Source organism: Oreochromis niloticus, linkage group LG17, assembly GCF_001858045.2.
Source record: "Oreochromis niloticus isolate F11D_XX linkage group LG17, O_niloticus_UMD_NMBU, whole genome shotgun sequence".
Lineage (NCBI taxonomy): Eukaryota > Metazoa > Chordata > Actinopteri > Cichliformes > Cichlidae > Oreochromis > Oreochromis niloticus.
Window position 1 is genome coordinate 33,635,691 of NC_031981.2, and position 20,644 is coordinate 33,656,334.

General features: G+C 39.4%; 1 protein-coding gene across 1 annotated transcript; it reads left to right on the forward strand.

The window, feature by feature from the left end:
- alg6 (ALG6 alpha-1,3-glucosyltransferase) lies at positions 1 to 17,929 on the forward strand. The gene is made up of 14 exons (XM_003452329.5): positions 1 to 190; positions 452 to 536; positions 830 to 919; positions 1,125 to 1,213; positions 1,428 to 1,510; positions 1,898 to 1,962; positions 3,277 to 3,462; positions 5,650 to 5,785; positions 9,083 to 9,168; positions 10,503 to 10,587; positions 10,785 to 10,855; positions 12,009 to 12,077; positions 14,094 to 14,286; positions 16,953 to 17,929. The coding sequence occupies exons 1-14, from the start codon at positions 109 to 111 to the stop codon at positions 17,148 to 17,150; spliced, it is 1,518 nt and encodes a 505-aa protein (XP_003452377.1). The 5' UTR covers positions 1 to 108; the 3' UTR covers positions 17,151 to 17,929.
- The last annotated feature ends 2,715 nt before the right edge of the window (positions 17,930 to 20,644 follow it).

The following is a 20,644-nucleotide window of genomic DNA, read 5'->3' on the forward strand; positions in this document are numbered from 1 at the left end:
CTTGGTGAGTGACGTATACAGGAAGCGAAACAGATTTCAAAAGTGTTTCAATGTACCGATTTTTATTGTTTATTTCTTCCACAAATCCTCATTTTACCGAGTAAAGCTATGCAGACTTGGAGTCTCGTATCAATTTGCGTGTTGCTTGCCATTATTGCGAGATGGGGAGTTTCGCTAAATTCATATTCAGGTAGGAAAATTGTGGAGGTCGGCGTTTAAACACTACTTTCCCTTGGTACAGTGCTATTTGTTTCAGCGAAGCCCGTTTATACTAGTCAAAACAATGCTTTCAAATTGTTTTAACCGTATCAGAGTGACTCTTTCAGTAGTTAGCGTCCACTCAGTGATTTAAAAACTTGTTAGCGCGGATGTGTTGTGTTTTGTGGTGGCCATTCATTCATGATGCAAACTTCATATTCATCACACTGACGGCTCAATGATTTTCCTCCAGGGGCGGGGAAGCCTCCCATGTTCGGCGATTATGAAGCTCAGAGGCACTGGCAAGAAGTGACCTACAACCTCCCTATTCAGGAATGGTCAGTCTAGCACCTCCCGGTGTTTATTCACAGGACCTGTTTGTAGTAACTGGGTCTTATTACAGGTCACGGATTTGATAAATGTACTGTGACACTCAAGACGCACATTACTAACATGTGCTGTTCTTGCTCTTGTGTCCAGCTTACTACAAGTTTGAGATGGATTGATGTGCGAAATATTAAATACGGATAACATCAACAACAGTTTTTCCTATATACAGTACACGCTACATTGCTTATGCAGTATGAAACAGTTTTACTGATGAAACTATGTGACCTTTCTGCTCCCCCAGGTACTTCAATACTACAAACAATGACTTGAACTACTGGGGTCTTGACTATCCTCCCCTCACCGCTTACCACAGCTGGATCTGTGCTTATATGTAAGCCATTTGGATTATTTAAAAAAGGATCTTTCACATAATATTTGAATGTTAATTTAGGAGAGCATACCATGGGAGAAATGTTAAGGTATAGTGATGTAATAACACAGCTGCCCACTTTTAGGAACTATTAAAGTTAAGTATTTGTACATTTTCTGTGAGGAAAAAAAAAAAAATCAAAGTATATGCTTTGTTGTTTCTGCAGAGCCAAAACTATAAACCCTGAATGGGTGGAACTCCACAAGTCCAGAGGTTATGAAAGTACACAGCACAAGTTATTCATGAGAATGACAGGTATTGTAACTATGATAGGTGAAAGAAAAAGAAAAGCATTCATAATCCATGTCTACTTCATATTTACAGCAATGTTTGTGGTTATACCTGTATAGATATTATGCCCAAATCACCCGAATCATTCACATCATTGTATACCAATGGACCTTTTCTGTTACTTTGTATAACATAAATTTGAGATCATGCAGTCTGTATTTTTTTCTTTTTGTTTCAGTCTTAGTTGCAGATTTGTTGATATACATCCCTGCGGTGGTTTTATACTGTTTATACCTGACTGATGGATCCTCTAAGAAAAAGGTCAGAGACGTGCTGAGCATGAAATGATTAGTTTTCAGTTAAAGACCCAGACCAGCCCATTTTCTCTCAGTCTGGGAACCCACCCTTATTAAAACAGATTACAGCACTAGACCTCCAAATTGGGAAATTATGGCGTCATTATTGTAAGTTAATCTGGTTATATGATGTTATTACATTTCCAAGAAGTTATTACAGTTCAGCTGGTCTTCATACATTTACAGTACAGTCAATTTGAAGGGATCATTTCTAATGTTTTGACGGTGTCTTATATTATCAAACAATGAAAGAGGAACAGTAGTTAAACAAGCTTCTCACAGGATTTGATTTTAAAAGGTTGTGTTTTTACTGCTGCGTTGAATTAAAATGTCTGCCCTTTTCCCTTTTTAGGTTTCCATTATGTTCTGCTTTCTACTGTACCCAGGATTAATTCTCATTGACTACGGACATTTCCAGTATCCTTTATGCACATGTGCATTCCTATTGTAAATTGTATTGTTGTATATTATATGTACCATTAAGGTTGTTCTGTGCTTTAATTAAATTGAATGTAATATGAAATAACAACCTACAAAGGTATCACACTTGAAAGCTCCAATCATAATAAAGTGTAGTGAGTTATATTTAAATGCACTGCTCAAAACAATTAAAGGATAAAACAGATCAAATCTCAATGGGAAAAAATCATCCTGGATATCTATAACTGATATGGACTGGGTCATGTGTTAGAAATGAACTTTGTGCTCCTTGCACAAAGGAGCAGACACTGATCCTGCTGGTGGGTTAAGGACCTACGGTGCTGTCCAGCTCTCCTAGAGTAACTGTCTGTCTCCTGGAATCTCCTCCATGCTCTTGAGACTGTGCTGGGGGAGACAGCAAACCTTATGGCATATTGATGTGCCATCCTGGAGGACTTGAACTACCTGTGCAACCTCTGTAGGGTCCAGGTATCACCTCATGCTACGAGTAGTGATACTGTCCCTAGGCAAATACAAAAGTAGGGGGAAAAAATAATCTCAGTGACTTCCACTTGTAAAACCATTCCTGTTTTGGGGGTTGCCTCATTGTTGCCCCTCTAGTGCACCTGTTGTTAATTTCATTAACACTAAAGCAGCTGAATTAACAACCCCTCTTCTACTTAACTGACCAGATCAATATCCCAGAAGTTTAACTGACTTGATGCTGTACTCTGATTAAAAAGTGTTTCTTTCATTTTTTTAGCACTGTATATATTTGCAGCACCTTTTGAGTTTAGTTTACTGAGAAACAGAGATGTAAGCATTTAAAATATTTTAACAACATAAAAATATACATTTATTTTACTGAGTTATATAACACAACTTCCCACAAAAAAAGACCAAAAAAACACAGCTTGTTCCATGGGGCAGATTTGGCACCACAGCATATCTATGGAAACGCTTAACAGCTCATCCTAGGATGGATGTGGAATTTCTGCATTTTTTGCTATTCATATTTCTTACATACAGTAGGTTCAATAGGATGAAAAACTTGTGTTGTTCTGTCTTATCACAATAGATTTACAAAAACAGTTTGAAGAGATGAAGAACACACCAGCTTACCAGGCTGTTATTATTGTAATTCAGCCACTGCTAAATACAACAATGAAAAGATGACGATGTGCACACTACGCAGCAGAACTTAGGATCAGCAGCTATTTTCTCGATCGCTTGTTATACATCTGCAACATTAAGTTGTTTACCTCCAGAAAATTTGCCCTTCCAGACCAACATTAACCTTAACAGTATCAGATACAACGGAGTGAGCCTGGGTTTTGCCCTGTGGGGGATTCTGGCTTTGGGTCTGGGCTGGGATGTGTTGGGCTCCATGGCTTTCTCTCTGGCTCTCAACTACAAACAGATGGAACTGTACCATGCTTTGCCTTTCTTCTGTTACCTTCTGGGAAAGTGCATCAAAACAGGCCTGATAGGCCGAGGGTGAGTCTTATTATTTCCTTTCATAATGAGGATGATTATTTTTTGCATTGACGCATAGTCCAGATGTTCATCTCCAACCTCACCCACAATTTTAGCACTGATTAGATAATAGTATGATTCAAAGGTCCACTTGGGGTCCATTTGTCTTGGCCTTCAAACAATAATTCTGATTGCTACAGTGCCAGACAGGACGGGCAAAAAAAAAAAAAGATAATAGTATGATTCAAATACTGTAAGCTAAAATGATGAGAATGGTTACTACTTTAATGGTTACTAAATCCCAGTGATGTGTCATTAAGCGATTTCCAATATTTTTAGGTGTTTTCTATGTGTAATACATTTGCTTATGTTGGTAAATAGACTGTTATCAACAGGATTTTCTGCAAGGGTTACATATATTAAAAAAAAGAAGAAATGTCCTATTTTGTACGGGTATACTTATGATTTTTAATTTTTGTACCTGCATTATAATCAGTCCAGTCTTTTTTGGCCACTTAAAATGTCTCGATAGAGCTGTGATGTTATTTTTGTTGCAGTATCTGCTGCCCTCTTGGTCAGATCTCCCTTAAAAATATTTAAGAGTGAAACTCCTTGCCCAGATGAATAAAGAATATATAAAAGTCACTTTGCCAAAAACTGATTTTGATCTTGTAACGGGAATGCTCTTTCTGGCTCAGAATGGCTTGTTATCATTATTGAGAGATATGTTTGACAGATTATAGGCCAACAAGTTATTTACAGCAGTTGAAATATGGGAAATTGTTTTTTGTCAAATATTGTAAATTACTTTTTGGAAGACAATCACTTTTAAGCACAACACTGGCAAGCATTTTAGTGTGCTGATGGTAACATTAAATTCAAAGTGCTGCTATGTGGAAGAAAAGCAACAGCATTTAAGAACAAACAAACAAAAAAACAATATTGTTTTTACGGTGCTTAACAATTTTTTTTAGATGTAAGGTTTATGTCATAGCTGCCCAAAATTAACAGTATTGGTAATTACCAAAACATTTTTTTTCTGTAGAACATGTGCAAACTCTTTAATCAAAATTATATTTTAAATGCTACATTATGCTATAATTAGTGTTTTTACCCATGAATTTTTTTAATTTACTGTTTAACAAAAAAGCTGAAAAAAACAGTTAAGCACATTATTGTTTTTTGATTAAAATGCCAAATTACACTTACTGATTGACATTACTCAAGAGAAAAATAAGTTTTAGTTTTTGAATGTTACACTTGATTAATTTCTAAATTCTCAGAGAAGTTCAATGTGCCGGCTCAAATTTGGGTATAAAAACCTGTATGTAGTTTGTTGTTTTCCTAATAAGGAACAATATATTTCTTTTAGTTTTAAACAGGTGATTTAATAAATTTGTTGAGCACTGTACTTTTGTTCATTAAATTTAAAAAGCAATCAAATAAGGTAACACAGAAGACTCTTTGGCTTTACAGTTTGCAGATGGATCATGTTTATATATATGTGTGCATACTTGCCTTTCCCCCACACGCTGCGATCAGTGATGCCCTTCACTAGAGGCGAACGCAGAATGTCTCAAGAGGACTTATAGTAATGACTGTGACATCCTGAATGTTCAAGTCTACATTTGTTGCTTGTACTCTGTGATCACTGTGCACATAAGTCTCAACAGAATGCCCACACTAGATATGTAATGTCAGTGTATAAGACAGCAGTGTCCTCAGGAGTGTCACAGAATGACTGAGGTAATCAGATTGGATGCTGTTACTAGTGTGTCCAGTGTCTGTTTATCTAGTAACAATGTACCAAGGGCATTTAGTAGCAAATGGAGAGCTGGATTAGAAGGCCCGGGGGGAAGATATGTCCAGATGACACTCTGGCCATGCCCAAACTCCTCAGCTATGCCTGTGTGTGCAACTTCACCAGCAGCTTCACAGTTACAGCTGACAAGATATCCTGACCTACACTGAACACTTTCAGCTGATGCATGGCTTTCACTGCATTCCTCAACACAAGGGTCAAAGCCCAAATTTAGGACTTGCACACAGTATGTGTGAACTGTTTTCACAGACAATTTTAAAGTAAATACTAAAGCATTTGGGGGGAAGTGATTATAGGAAGTGGGGAAATTATTAGTAATTGCTTGTTTTCATTAGTTCATTATTTATGACATATGTTTATTTACTCTCCTGGTTGTCTTCATGTAGGCTTTTCTTGCTGGTGAGGATTGGTGTAACAGTGTTGGCGACTTTTGCCCTCTGCTGGTTGCCCTTCCTGGCTGAACCCAGCCAGGCCATGCAGGTGGTCAGGAGGATTTTTCCCGTGGCTCGGGGTCTGTTTGAGGTAACGTATAGTTCCTTAAATCAAAGGTTTACCAAAAAACCACATCTGCCAAGCATAATATTAAAAAGAAAACACGTATGCTTTTGTCATAACAACATCTGCATTCTATTTACACTATACCTGCTTCCCTTAAGCAGTGTTATTAGAAATGATAGCATACATTTTCATTGCTATGCAGATGATACCTAACTTTATCTATCCAAGCCAGAAGGCACACATTAATTCGTAAAACTGCAGGAACATCTTAAATTTATAAAGATTTCTGCTTATAAATTCAGATAAAACTGAGATTATTTTACTAAAAATCTTAGAGACTTGGTTTCTAACTAGTGTGGATGGTATCACCTTGGTCTGAAGTAACACTATGAGGAATCTTGGAGTTGTTTTTGACCAGGTTATGTTCTTCAATGTGCATACTAAAAAATATTTAGGACTGCTTTCTTGAATTTTTACAAGGATATCTCTAAAATTCGAAACATCCTGTCACAGAGTGATGCTGAAAACCTAGTTTATGCATTTATTACTTCTACATTGGACCAACCAATAGCCCAACGTATTATTGGACTATTGGTTGGTTCTAAAAAAAATCCCTTAAACATTTACCCGGAATAGTATTATTGTAGGGAGGTTACTGTTGTTGTGATTTGGCACTATATAAATAAAATAGAGGTGAAACTAATACTAGCAGTGTTAATCTTGAATTCAGTTTTTTAACTGAAAATGGGAAGACAGCAATTATTTTAATCAAATATAATACAATTCCACATACAACCAGTGACATGTATTTTGACTTTAAAAATTTCCATTGCGGGTTAAGCCAGCATGGATGCAGTTATGTTTCTGTTTTATCAAAGCAAATTGCTGTGATTAATACCAGCAACTTCACATCTTATGATCACTGGTATATGACTTGTCTTTGGGCTGAGAATTACTGTGAAATGTCATTTCTTATTAAAGGATTTACTGGCCAGAGTGCGATCAGTCAAGAGTCTGCGTTTTCTAAGGAGTGACATTTTTTCTGAGAAACCTAATTTCATGGTGTTTCACTGTTTCGAGCATTAAGCTGTTACCAATGTTAGAAACAACACACACGGCACTACTCCGCTATTGCACTGATTCCATACTCACAGCATGGCGAAATACCCTTCCATCCACTAGCGCTTAGCCGCTTGGAAACAGATACCCTGCAGGATCAAAGAAAACAGTGGAATAAAACTGTGAAAGGTCAGGAGATCAGTTTCACTCTATCTCCGGGAGGTGTCGGGGTTTGGGGTGTACAGTAGGAGGATAGAGATAAATCTCACTAATTTATGACCAAGTTGTTTTCGCCACCTCATAGCACAGCCATGTTCTAGCCATACGAACCAATGAGTGTGGTGGACGCAACACTTGAAGGCATATCAGAGCACGTCGGACAGCTGCTTTCACCTACTGACTACATGTTCAGAAAACAGACACATAAGCGTATGTTTGACTGTTTTGCAAGAACAAATGTACATGTTTGATATACAGTGGTCACCCACTTATAGCCTGGTCACTGGAATATGATATTAATTAAAAAAGGAAAGTGATGATGGTGAACAAGAATACTTGAAACACCTCCACAGTCACAGTGATGAAAGCGGCCGAGGTGAAGTAACTGCGTGCGTGTGACTGACAGCTCGGAGGCCAAGCTTTGCGGCTCTCGTTTCTGAAACCCTGTAACCCCCTCTTGTCCCCGTTCCCGAGGTGGAACCCACCACAAGGTGTCACGGATGTGAGAAGTAATTGAAAATTCTGCCGAGGGAGCGGCTGGCATCGTGCACCGCGGCAGTATTTGTTCAACGAAATGGTTCAAACATAATACACAGGGTGTGAGAGACACTATGCTCGCCTGTGACGACAGCACGAAGGGGGCTGCTGGGGGCAAGTTGTCCTGAACTAATTGTGAAATTGTGCATGTAAGCAGACGCCTCGGACAAGGGGACAGGGCGAGAAGGGGCGGTGGGGAAGAAGAGGGCTGGTGACTGGTGGTCCCGGTGACTTCTGGGGGGGAGCAGTTGTAAGTTTACCCACTGAGCTGCATTCTAGCGTCTCACATTGCTGCCTGCACACAAAAATGGCACCAAATGCTTCTCCCTGTGAAATTCCATGCTAGTTTATAGGTGAAGGGGGCTGCACCACTCTCGCTCAGCCCACCCTGACATTCATGTGTTGCCGGCTTCACTGCTGTAACAGTTATTTGGAGCAAGGAGGCAGAAAGGAAGGACAGAGGGATTGGGCTGAGATAACACAGCAGTGGACGGCCCTGTGCTGCTGACTACGTTGCCATTAAGATCGGCACAGCTGTGCAGCCAGCAGCTGTAGAACAGAAGAGAGGGAAGAGGCCAGAAATAGATTTTTTAGATAGAATCACACAGTGAAAACATCCACAGCCTCTGTGATGTGTGATATCATGGCGCACACTGGTGGCTTTGGCCTCGATATCCCTGCACAACTGCTTAAGCACTTAAATCAGCTGAAGCACACACAATGAGCTCCTCATCTGATATCAGCTTTAAACCACAAGTACTTTTCAGCTGGTATTAAAGAGGAAGCTTCACACATACCGTGTACTGTATCATATACATATATATATGTATATATAATTTCAGTCATCTTAGAAATCAGGCACATTATTAACAATGCAAAAGTGACACTAATATGAGAAATTGTACGACTTTTGATTAATAATGATAATAGTAAATAATATAAATGTTTATATGCTTATTTTTTCCATAACATCCTCTGGATTCAGCCTCCCAACAATTAAAATTTGCTCCTTCTTTTTTGTTTCAGATATATATATTTTAAATTTGATAGCTGTATTTTGGATTATAGTTTGAAAACATCCCTTCATGCTCGAAATTATGTCTTCACTTTACTGTTGCCTGACATTTATCAGCAAAGCAACAAATCAAAAAGATAACAGCTATTGTCAGAAAATAGAATTCAAAGAAAGTAACTGGCTTTTTTCCCAATATATCGACTTCACGTACTGTTTGTTTTTCTTTGGTTGGTCTGTGTCTGCTGGTTAAGCAGAATCTACTTCTGAAAACTTGATCTCAAAACCCAGAGGTTACAAATAAGCCCCATGCTTTTCCTGACAGGAGAGAAAATGTTTGATGGAGGATTATGAATAAATGTCTTCCCACAGAGGAATTTTGTTACACTTTCTGAGAAGGAATAATTTCTTAGAACAATTACTTCTTTGTGTTTCCTGGCACTTTTTATTTGACCAAGGTGTGTGTGTGTGTGTGTGTGTGTGTGTGTGTACAGGATAAAGTGGCCAACACATGGTGCAGCCTGAACACCCTGATAAAGATCAAATCCATTTTGTCAGGTGACTCTCAGCTCTACCTCAGGTGATCCTCTATCTGTTTAACAAGTTTCACTTTATGTTTTCTTTTCTCTGTTGTGCTGCGCTACCCCCCCCCTCACTCCTTTCATTTCCTGAAAAGACCAAGCTTGCCCTTGGGGATAAAGACAGTAATCCAGTGGTTGGAAATAAGGTCATCACTAACATCTCATGAGGAACTTTTGAACATAAAGTCATTGATCTCTTCGAAAATGTGGTGACAACATTTTAAAACACCCGAGAAATATTGAAAAGAAAAATGTCCGACTAAATCGATGTGACAGTGAGGTTTTATTGTTTGTTTGTTTTAGCATAATAATGGATCTTGTGTGCTAATTTAATTCTAATGTAGGTATGAAAGAGAGGCTGATTCTCCACATACATTAGAAGTTATCTTGACCAAAAGTCGGGGTCCTGTGCAGCCACGCTTAGAAAAACTTTTTGCAACAGTTGCGTCGTGGTGGAGCCTGCTTAAATAACCCAGCACGCTAAATTTAGGAGTCCTGCGTTCGCAGCATGGACACGTTTCTGCCAGACTGCTAAGTCTGGGGATCAAGTTAGACTTCTTTTACTGTCGTGCATTTGAAACAAATGAAAAACACTGCTGTCTTTATGGCGCACAGGGTGGATTGCTAAATGCTCTGCTCTGGGTGTACACCATACATAAAATGAATCAGCTGTGTAAAGTGATACAGCTCCATCCAGACAGCATAACCCTGCCCTACACATAACACACGAGTAGCACACTTGCTTTCATACACAATAAATATCCACTTACAGGTCTGCCATTACTCCTGTGTATATTGTACATGTACACTTCTTTCTGTCTTCTATGATTTGTAGTTTAAAACACATTGCTGACACCTCAAACTAACTCGCGGCCTGACCTTTCAGCACATTTATACACACTGACTCCAACATGTTTTTTTCTCATGCTTCTACCCCCAGAAGGTGACAGTTGAGGGTTACTGCCTGGTAACCCTAAGCAGGGGCCATTATTTTGGTCCATAACGGCACAGCACACAACTAAGTTACAGATCAGAGGGCTGTCTAAAAAGAACTGTGGCATGAACTGAGAGTTAAATGCTGATATTCATACCAATGCCAATTAATGAAAACAAATTGTGCTGTTTTTATGTATTTTGTTGGCTTGGTAAAATAATAATGTATTAAGTCTTCATTAAAAGCTTTCCAATGCATCCATGTCCACCCAGTTCATAACACTTACAAACCTTGAAATGTCATGCAAATGCTATTGAGAATGATATTGCCTACATAGCACAGCTGATACTGTTTTTTTTTCTTCAGTAACTTCATCTTCCATCTTCATTTGTTTTTCAGTCTTGCCTGCACTCTCCTGGCGGTTCTACCTTCCTGTATCAGGCTGTTAACAAAACCAACCTTCTGGCACTTTAAACTGGCTTTGGTGAGTGTTTTTGGCATTCAGCATTGGGCTGTTTTTAAGCCAGTGAGATTTTGGCTCAAAGTATCATATTTAATTTAACGAACCCAGTTTCTTTTTTGAGAAAACGATCTCGAATATGTTTCTCTTCCTTCCCTTTGTAATAAAAAGTGTATTATTAAATATAGCAGTTTTACTGATAGCCCCAATGTCACTTTAAGGTCAATTCATCCCTGGCGTTCTTCCTCTTCTCCTTTCAAGTCCATGAGAAGTCCATCCTTTTGGCTGCCTTGTAAGTACAAAGAAGATAATTGTAACTTCTTGAGGTTTGTCTCATTGGGTGACAAATGTAAATGGTACTTTCTCTGTCTTGTAGCGATATCTGAAATATTCATGAGTATAGATTTAATTTCTACTCACAAAGGAGCCATTCGCCTTGTCAAATCTCAGATTATGTCGTACAGAATTATAATGGTTTCAAATCATGTTCGCTTTGTAAAAATGACGTCATCCTCCTGCTGTACCCCCAGATTTCTTTTTAAGTACCGAGAAGTTATTCACCTCTGTCATCACAGATAGGAACCCTGCTACCACTGCCATGATTTGTGCTGTGTCAGAGCTGGGTCATATTTAACAGGGTGAAAGCAGCACTAAAAGAAGTGAGATGTGTGTGTGTGTGTGTGTGTGTGTGTGTGTGTGTGTGTGTGTGTGTGTGTGTGTGTGTGTGTGCTTCATTATCATTTAAATCCATATGTAGAAAGCTGTAGGTGGGGTGAAAAGCCTGGGATAGATTTGACAGCGAGGGATTTGGTTTCTAGATCTGGGCTCATCTATTAATCTAGATTAGGGTAGATTGTTGCTTTATTAACTATTGAGTTATATCTCCCACCTGTCCTCCTGAATCAATCAGTAATACATGTCCAGGGATTAGGAAAGAATGGTAGGCGGCAGCTCGGGGTGTTGTTTGCGCAGGATCAATTATTGGGCTGTAACAGGATCGCCGAAGAGCACTGACTGTAATTATGGGCTCGGGGACTGATGGAAAGTGCCCCCTTTGAGCAGAGCGTACAACTTGCACTGAAGCGGGCTAGCAAGTTCAATTAGCAACAGGCTTAAACGCATATGAAGACAGACGCACGCGCATGTGACACATGCGGTCATAAATATATCATTGCAGCTTCTTGGCAAAACATTGGCAGTTCTTCAAATGAAAATAGATAACTTAGCTAAAGTTTTAAAGATGTATTCTCGAATGAAATAATGTGGTACAACAAATGCTGACTGACTTGTAAATACTTGTAAGTGGATGTTTGATCAGCTCAGTAGCTGTTTAATAGTTTAATAGATTAATAATAGTTTAATATTCTTTTCACTCTAGTCTTGTCTAATCGCAAAAGTCACTGCAGTCTATTTAATACTGAGTGCATCTGAATTTCTTTTTCTAGGCCTGCCTGTCTCCTGCTGAATGACCTCCCCTTGATGGCCCTTTGGTTCCTACAGGCCTCGACATTCAGGTAAGAACGAAAGTCTTTTGAAATCACTGACAACACACAAAGGTTGGAAGATTAACAAATAAAAACAGGCTATCTGTTGTTAGATTTGTTTCTAAATCTTATTTACTGCAACTTGGATAATAGAATAATAGAGTTATGTAATTATACTTATTTTTATGATGGGAAAAAGTTCAGCAATTACAATTAGGAGAAAATCAAACTAATGAGAACTTGCCAAAAATTTTAAATTTCAACAGCAAGACTGTTTAACTTGTCAAAGAATAAATTGCACAATAAGTGTCTTTTTGCCCACTTTATTACTCATATCCTCTAGTCAGTTCTGGCCAGTCTTGCTTTAAGATGTCCCGTTTGATGAGCTTGCGTATAAATCTGGTGTTCCGCTGTTGGGTGCTGTCTCTCGTCATTTCTTTCACTTTGTTTTCTATCTCTCATTTAATGAGAAAAATAATAAAAATAATCCTGAAAAGTTAAATGGTGTGCTGTGTGGGTTGGAGCTAAGCACCATGAATGGAAAACACAAGTAGTGCTGCAAATGCTCCATCTAACTTTCACCAGCTGTTGTTAAATTCTTCCGGCAGCACTAATTGTTGTGCGTGTGGTTTAGTATAAGGATATCTGGGGATTACACAGCATAGTCTGCATGCCTGCTGTCTAAGTGTGTGTTGTGTAGGGACAGGAGGTCATTCTGTAGCTGCTCCCCTGTACAGTCTGCCTTGGACTTTCACATTATCTGCATCCTCTCCAGACTCATTTAAAAAAGAAAAAAAAATACATCTTTTGTTAGCAGAATTGGCTGAATGGATGGTCAAGCATGACCACTTTATGACCACTGAATGCAGCCAGTCAGTGTAAATGGAGGAAGTGTTAAACATTTATCTACTGAATAGAAGTTTTTTTGTTTGAGTCCAAATCTGAATAAGTAGTTTTTTGTCAGGGGAAAGGTTTTTATAAGCTGGGGCAATGTGTGATTCACTGTGAGTCAACTGTTGTTCTTGCCCATGACCCTCTACTAAACTAAGATAAGCTCCTCGTGAATTACAGAGCCATCTCTCCCTGGGAGATGCATGCACATACAGGCCTGCAGGATAAAAACTGTTTGGCTTACTGCTGCACTTAACAAACTTTGCACTCAACTTAATGATGTTGATGGGTATGAAACTCTACTGTGCCCTCCATCAGCTGTAGGATCAAACTGATTTTTTCCAACAGACTTCATAATCATTTAAAAATCTGATGTTGTCCCTTTTCATTTCAGTTCAGTTTAATTTAATTTACTTTAATTTAATTGCATTTTATTTCTATAGCACCAAATTTACGAGGACAGTTGCTTTGCATTGTAAGGTTACCATAATACAGAGAAAACCCCAAGACTCAGACGAACGCCTACGAGCAAGCGCTTGGCGACTGTGGGAAGGAAAAACTCCCTTTTAACAGGAAGAAACCTCCAGCAGAACCAGGCTCAGGGAGGGCCAAGCATCTGCCACGACTGGTTCGGGGTGAGAGGAGGAAGACAGGACAAAAGACACATTGTGCCAATCTGTATAAATGTCCAGCTGTACCTTGCATGTAAAGGCAATACTGCAATAGCTATAATGTCTGCATGATACAAGAATCACATGTGATTCTTGCTTTTGGGGCTATATTACATTGATCTAAGCAAAGACATCAGCGTGAGTTCATGCCCATCCTCAGAACTATTCTGTCTTTATACAGGTGCAAATATTTTTGTTTGTAGAGAAACAAAGATGCCAAGAATGAAAAAGAATGTGAGACTGGGGGGTGCTTTTGGTGCTCTTCACTTTGTATTCATGTATTGGAACAGGACCATTGAGAAACATGATGTTCATTTTGGTCTGAACTACACACCTGTGAATTTTCATAACTATATTTTGCTATTGCTATGTGTGCAGTAGTTCCTACTACAGTAGTTGAAACTGATTCTGCCATGACAACACAGACAGGCTTAAAATGTAATGAAATCTGCTATGCTTGTCCTTTTCTTGTCTTTGTGTGCAGCATGCTTCCTTTGTTCCTGAAGGACGGCCTGCTGGTGCCCTATATTGTGACCTCTTTGGGCTTCCTCTTCTTCAGCATCTATTTATTGTCTGCACTGGATCACTGTTCAGAGGATAAACTGAGACTGGGAGCTTACAACAAGCTGTTTTATTGGCTACCCAAGATGGACCTGGCCTTTATAGTGAGATGGAAGGTTAGTATTGAAGTGCTGTTATAATAATTCACATTATAGTTCCAAATATTCAGTGATTTGCTTGTTTGCACATCAAAAGAAACCATGCATCTATGAAATCTTGTAACTGTTTCACATTTACTCAAGAAATGTACCTGAGTACACTTAGGGGTTCTTCCAGTGTAAGGCCTGATTTAGATGGCCCCTGTAGGGAATCTTTGTAAAGCCTGTGATGTAATCTACAACGTAACTGCTAGCATTTATGTTTGTGCAATGTGACATGTCAATTAGCATGTGAGCGTGTCCAGTCCATTTGTTTCTGCCAGCCAATAGAAACAAATGAACTGCTGGAGCTTTTTCCCCTCCTGGATCTCGACTTTTTGTTGTGGCCACTTTTTTTTTCATAAGTAGACATATTTTTCTTTCAGGTTTTTCCATTTCTTTGTACATTCCCTCACTTCTATGGCGACAGTCCTTATTCCTTATATTGAGATGATGATTGTTATGCTTTCATTGATTTTTTTAAAAACTGCGTATGCGGAAATGCACTGGAGGAATTGATCATACTGAACAGGTCAATCACAATAGTTGCAGGCTCCATCGACGTGACGTGTAGTTACATTTCCATATCAGGTGCATGTCAGGTTGTACCGTAGGGTTTCAGAGCGGTTTGCAGTAACGTAGCTACAGTGCAGATTTCTCACTGAAGCATAAATCCCCAATAAGATTCTTCACCCTTCTAGTTCACTACATATTTCACACTCACACATTTCATTTATAGTTACAAATCACTTGAATCCACTTATTTCATTAAAATATGATTCACTGTTACCAGTTGCACTAAATAATAGCGCGAAGAATTAAAATCCAGACATTAAATCAAAGTTACTAAATGTCAGTTAAGTCAAACAGCATTGGTTTTGGCTGTGTGTGGTGCTGTCCCACAGATGTGTGTAGATGGGGTTAATGTTTATAATTATGGTTGCTGTTTTAGTTTGTTTCTACTAAAGGTTATTAAAGGTCATTCAGATTAAATTAGACTTTGACCCAAAGACAGACTTCACACAAGTAGAAAAAGCAGGTAAAACTCCAGCACGACCCTAATATGAACTATTTTTCATTAGCGGGATTTAACGCTTCATCTTTTAAGCGTGGTTTCCTTCATGTTGTTGCTTGCTTATAATAAGGGCTTGGCTTTGCAGTTGGCAAACAAAGACAAAGACATGTTTTCTCTGGTACATAGTGGGTGGAGGATGTACAGATGATACATTTGTAGTAAGTAGAGTGCTGATATCAGGGTCCCAGTGGCACTAGACCTAAATTGCAACTGTGTGAGAAGACATGCCCGACTGTATAAATAAATATCATGTGCTGGTGTAAGCTGTGTAAGCTGTCCAGGGATGAACGCTGCTGCCAACCAAAGAATTATTTATCGCTTATTTAAGTTTCCATAGCGTCTGAAGTGGCCTCTCCGCCGACCCCTTAGCGACAGGGGCACTGGTGGGGTGTTGGAGATTAGGAGAAGGTGTCTTTTTATAGCACGTGTCATTAACACAGGTTTGCCTAGATATATTTATTTACACAAGCAGCATAAATAGCGAGCCCCAATGATGGGGATAAGGTTTCATGGGTTTTGGGCGGTTGGCAGGCACGAGGTGCTTCCTGCACCTCACAGGCTGATCTTTGGGTCATAAAGCGCAAGCAGATAGATGAATGATGTGACGCTCACCATCACATCTGTTTGCAAATCTGTAACGAGATAAAAAGCAGTGACCGTACCTTGAAGAAAAAAAAATCTAATTTGCTGTAATATGATATTGCAGGCCTCGTTTCTTTATAGCACCTCTCAAGTGACTAATTTGATGTCTGTCACTTAGTTATAAATATTCAATGTCATATGAGCTCTATTTTAAATTAAATTACTGGTTTGATGTTATGTGTATAGTTAGTGTTAAGGGGAAAGTCAACAGTTTGTTTATACCCTGGGGTAATCACTTTTTACATGTTTCTAAATCAAAAATTTCATTTGATAACTATTCAATTTATTTTAAGAGTTCTCTGCATAAAGGATTTGGACTAAAGGCTGTTATTTTCATGAATACAGTTGTAAAAGATATTTGTGTCACAGCAAGATATTTTTAAGCCAAGCTTTTTTTTCCAAAAGTTTTGATCAGTTCTTAAATTTTTGCTTAGCTGCCACGGAGATCCCATCTTTGACCAAAGGCACAGAATTAAGCTTGTTTCCTCACATAACTGTCTTTTTTCCTGTTTCCCTCCCCCCACCCCCCAACTGGTCCCAACACATGGCTGCCCCTCCGTGAGCTTGGTTCTGCTGGAGGTTTCTTGCTGTTAAAAGGGAGTTTTTCCTTCCCACTGTCTTCAAATGCTTGCTTACAGAGAGTCATCTTTTACTCTAATATTGTAGCGTCTTTACCTTACAATATAAAGGACCTTGAAAGAGGTTTTCAGTGTAAATGAAGGCACTGGCTAAGTAACTAACTTAGTAGGTGAACTTGTTTTGCTAGACTAGCATGAGATGCTTCCTTTTATGTTCTAAACCAGTACGTAATCCACAGTTTTTTCTGGGCCTCTGTGCTTTTTATTATGATATCAGCACTTAGCATGGTCTTGTAACTCCCAGTCTCATTTCAATGCGCTAACAACCACACTGCCTTTATCTCTTACAGTTCTACATCAGCATTGCAGCCATGGTTGGCCTGAGTATCGCAACCGCAGTTCTGATCCCTCCGCCCCATCTGCCCGACTTGTTCCCAGTCTTAGTATCCACTACAGCTTTCCTGCATTTTTTGGGAACTTTTATACATTTCAATGTGGTTCAGTTCAGTGAGCCTCCCAGCAGAAAGAGCCAGAAGAAGAGCAACTAAGTCACGCCACAGGTGAAGGTGTTGATCTAATTTTACACCAGTAAAGTCAGCGTTACACACTAAGGTATATCTGCTTTTAAAGTGCATGAGGCCTTTTACCCATGCCTTTGTGTACAAAATACAAAATAACACAAGTGCTTATTAAAGAGTTGGATAAATGGCATTTCAGAAGAATTGTGACATGAAATGAAAGGAAATTTTTCAGTGTGGACCAATGAATTTAGTGCAATTCAAAGACAAATCTTATATGTTGTCAAGGTCACGAAATGTAATTTGGCTAAAAATGACTCGAGTCATGTGAAATGAACCTACCTTGTTGAATTATTTGCCTGGACTACTCATACATTACAAAGAAATACACATATTCCTGGCTAACCTGGCATCGTATGGCCTATACTGACTTATAGGCCTGTATGCCTTGGCCACAGGAGGCAGGCACAATAACATAAACACCTGTTATAATGTTTCCTTTTTATGGGGACCAGAAGTGTTGGTCTAATTTTATGGCAAATATTGACACCAAAGTTTGTGGTTATGTATAATCATATTATGAACTGTTTCTGTTATTTTATCCACATTATGCCCTTGAGGTGGTGGTAAAGATGCACCTGATGTGCTACACTCAGGTCTCCCCATGTTGATATCCATCCATTCATTGTGAACTTTTCATTGAAGTTCATCGAACTATTTTTTTACTGTACATTTTTGCCTAACATTAAAGCTGTTTTGTACAAATGTAGTTTTTGCGAAAATAAATCAAATTTACCAGCATCCTAAAAGCGAACATCCGCTTTATTGCCACATTGTTCAATGACTTGATTCAAAGCAGCTTCGTATAAACTGTCTACATTAAGCATGTTGCGTGCTAAATCACCCCTAAAGGTCTGGCAGAGAGAGAACCAATTATTGGACAGAAATTATATCTTTCCGAACCTTTACTCAACATCATTAAATATTCATTACGAGCCCTTGATACTACAAGTGTCCTGCACAAAAGACCCGTACATTTAAAACAAAACCAGTGACGGGAGAAGCCTTAAAAAAAAAGGATGATGGAAGGTGACATATCTGAACATAATGCTATAAAGTTGAAATACCACAGAAAAAGGTACAAGCAATTTCTATATCCAATCTCTCTGCCAGTTAATGACGGGCATAAAAAAATCCATTACAACTATAAATGTTATCAGGTCAGCCAGGGTTGCCTGTGCATCTGAGGCTCCGGGCTGGCGGCCAATAAAGGGCTGCAGGGACAAATAGGAGCCCAAGATCTGAGTTAATAGTTACTACAAAGGGGCGTGAACACAAGGGGCCAATTAGTGGTGGTGTGAAAGGTGTTGGCTTGCTCTTTTATATAACATTTGCTTATTTTTTTTATTATTTAGAAAAAATAATTCTTCTTCCCCCCAAAGCCCAAAAAATAAGAAACAAGACAGATAAACAGAATTGTAACGGATTGAAACGGCTCATTTCAGTTTCATTTATTAAGATGAATTGAGTTTAATCAAAAAGCGACTGAATCTGCAGATCCGCCGCATTTTGTTGTGATAACTCTGATACTTCATTTAATTGATTAGCTCATTCACCAACCAAAAAGCTAAACCTAAATTTCTTGCTTCTTTGTGTAAAAAAGACAACACTAAAACCACCTGCTGAATATTGGTTAAGTCCACCTCATGCTGCCTAAAGAGCTCCACAAGTCTCCACAAGATGTCTTTGGGTGTCCTGTGGTTACCCAGATATTTTAATTACTGAAAGTTGTGAAGCGTTGTCTTCTTGGGTTGCACTTTCTTTTACAGATCATCCCATAGATGCTCAGTTGGACAGTGATAAAGGAGAAGCGGAGGCCAAAGCAACACTCTGAGCTTCTTTGATACGTTTCTCAGATGATTCCTTTACAGATTTTGCAGTGTAACGAGCTGAGAGAGGCTAGTGCAGGGGTGGGCAATCTCAGTCCACGAGGGCCGGTGTCCCTGCAGGTTTTAGATGTGTCCTCGAACCAACACAGCTGATTTAAATGGCTAAATTAGCTCCTCAACATGTCCTGAAGTTCTCCAGAGGCCTGGTAACGAACTAATCATGTGATTCAGGTGTGTTGACCCAGGGTGAGATCTAAAACCTGCAGGGACACCGGCCCTCGTGGACTGAGATTGCCCACCCCTGGGCTAGTGTCATACATGACAGGACCTAAATGTCCCAGCTTGATATCGCCGTCTTACCCAGGTAGATGACACACACAGAGGTGTCCGCATGCTGGAAAATGAAATACATCTTCTCAAATTGTTTCATGGTCCAGTCCAGCAGTACTGACCGCTGCATGCCGAGAACACCACACAGTACTTTCTGTTTTGGAGATCCAGCCATCTATCATTCGCAGATTTGCCCTTGTAAACACACTGCACTATGGGTGATCGTATTCCCAGTAACAAGCGGTAATAATGAAATATAACTCTCACTGCATCAACCGGCTGTCTTGTGTGACTCTTGCAACTCCTTTGAGACAGATTTAGTTTGCGCTTGTAAAGTCACGCACAAATATTGCATTCGACAGTTTCAGTCTGTGAGATGGGATTTAAGTTCATGTTCTCCCAGCGTTTCAAAAAGTTCAAATACATAGTAGTAAGTATTTTCAAGCCACAGTAAAAAATAAGGCCTCTATCATCATCATGTTATTGAATATGTATCCAGAATACTCTTTACCCTTTTACTGTAGCTTTGACTTTTAGTGTATTAAAGCAGGTGGCATGCAATAGATGTCAAGCTTTGTGTTGTGAAATTAAAAAAATATCTCCCTTTAGATCTAACATCAATTTTTTAACCTTGTCAAAAGAGGAGCTCACAGTTTCAAGTGCCCCACCCTTAGTGAGAAATAGTACAGGTATGAGATTGTTTGTAATGTGTCAGGACTGGTAAGGGGGTATTCAAAGCACCACAGATCCTTCTACCAATCTCCAAAGGGGCCTGTATGAAAACATTAGTTTTGTTTATGGGCGTGCTGGCTTTGTCCTTCACGTGGCCTCTATGGGTGATAAAGTGAGAGTTACACGATCCACCTTAGGCAGAAATAGGAAATGTTGCTGCGAACACCAGCTGTTGCTTAGGTCGACTCGGGCAGCGAGAGGCCTCGGCCTTCCCAGGCGCTGCCAAATAAAGAGACTACTGTGCTGTGTAAGACAGTTTGCCCTCCTCCACCCTCTACCCCCCCCTCACCACATTTACTTTTCAAAGGTGTTAAACTGCGCAGGTGTGGAGGATTGCATACATAGTTTTACCCATAAAGGGGATGAGGGTTGCCATCTGAAGAACATTATTTGCACAGCGTTGCAGCATTGTGGTTAATGTAGGATCAACATTTGTCAGCTGCCAGACAGAGGCTCCGGAGGAGAGATGGAGTGGGGGTAGAGGGGGTGGTGGTGGTGGTGGTCTAACATGTCAAAGGATTCGCTCCTACCGTTCCAGACACTCTCCCACAAATGAATGACGGCTTCCAAGAC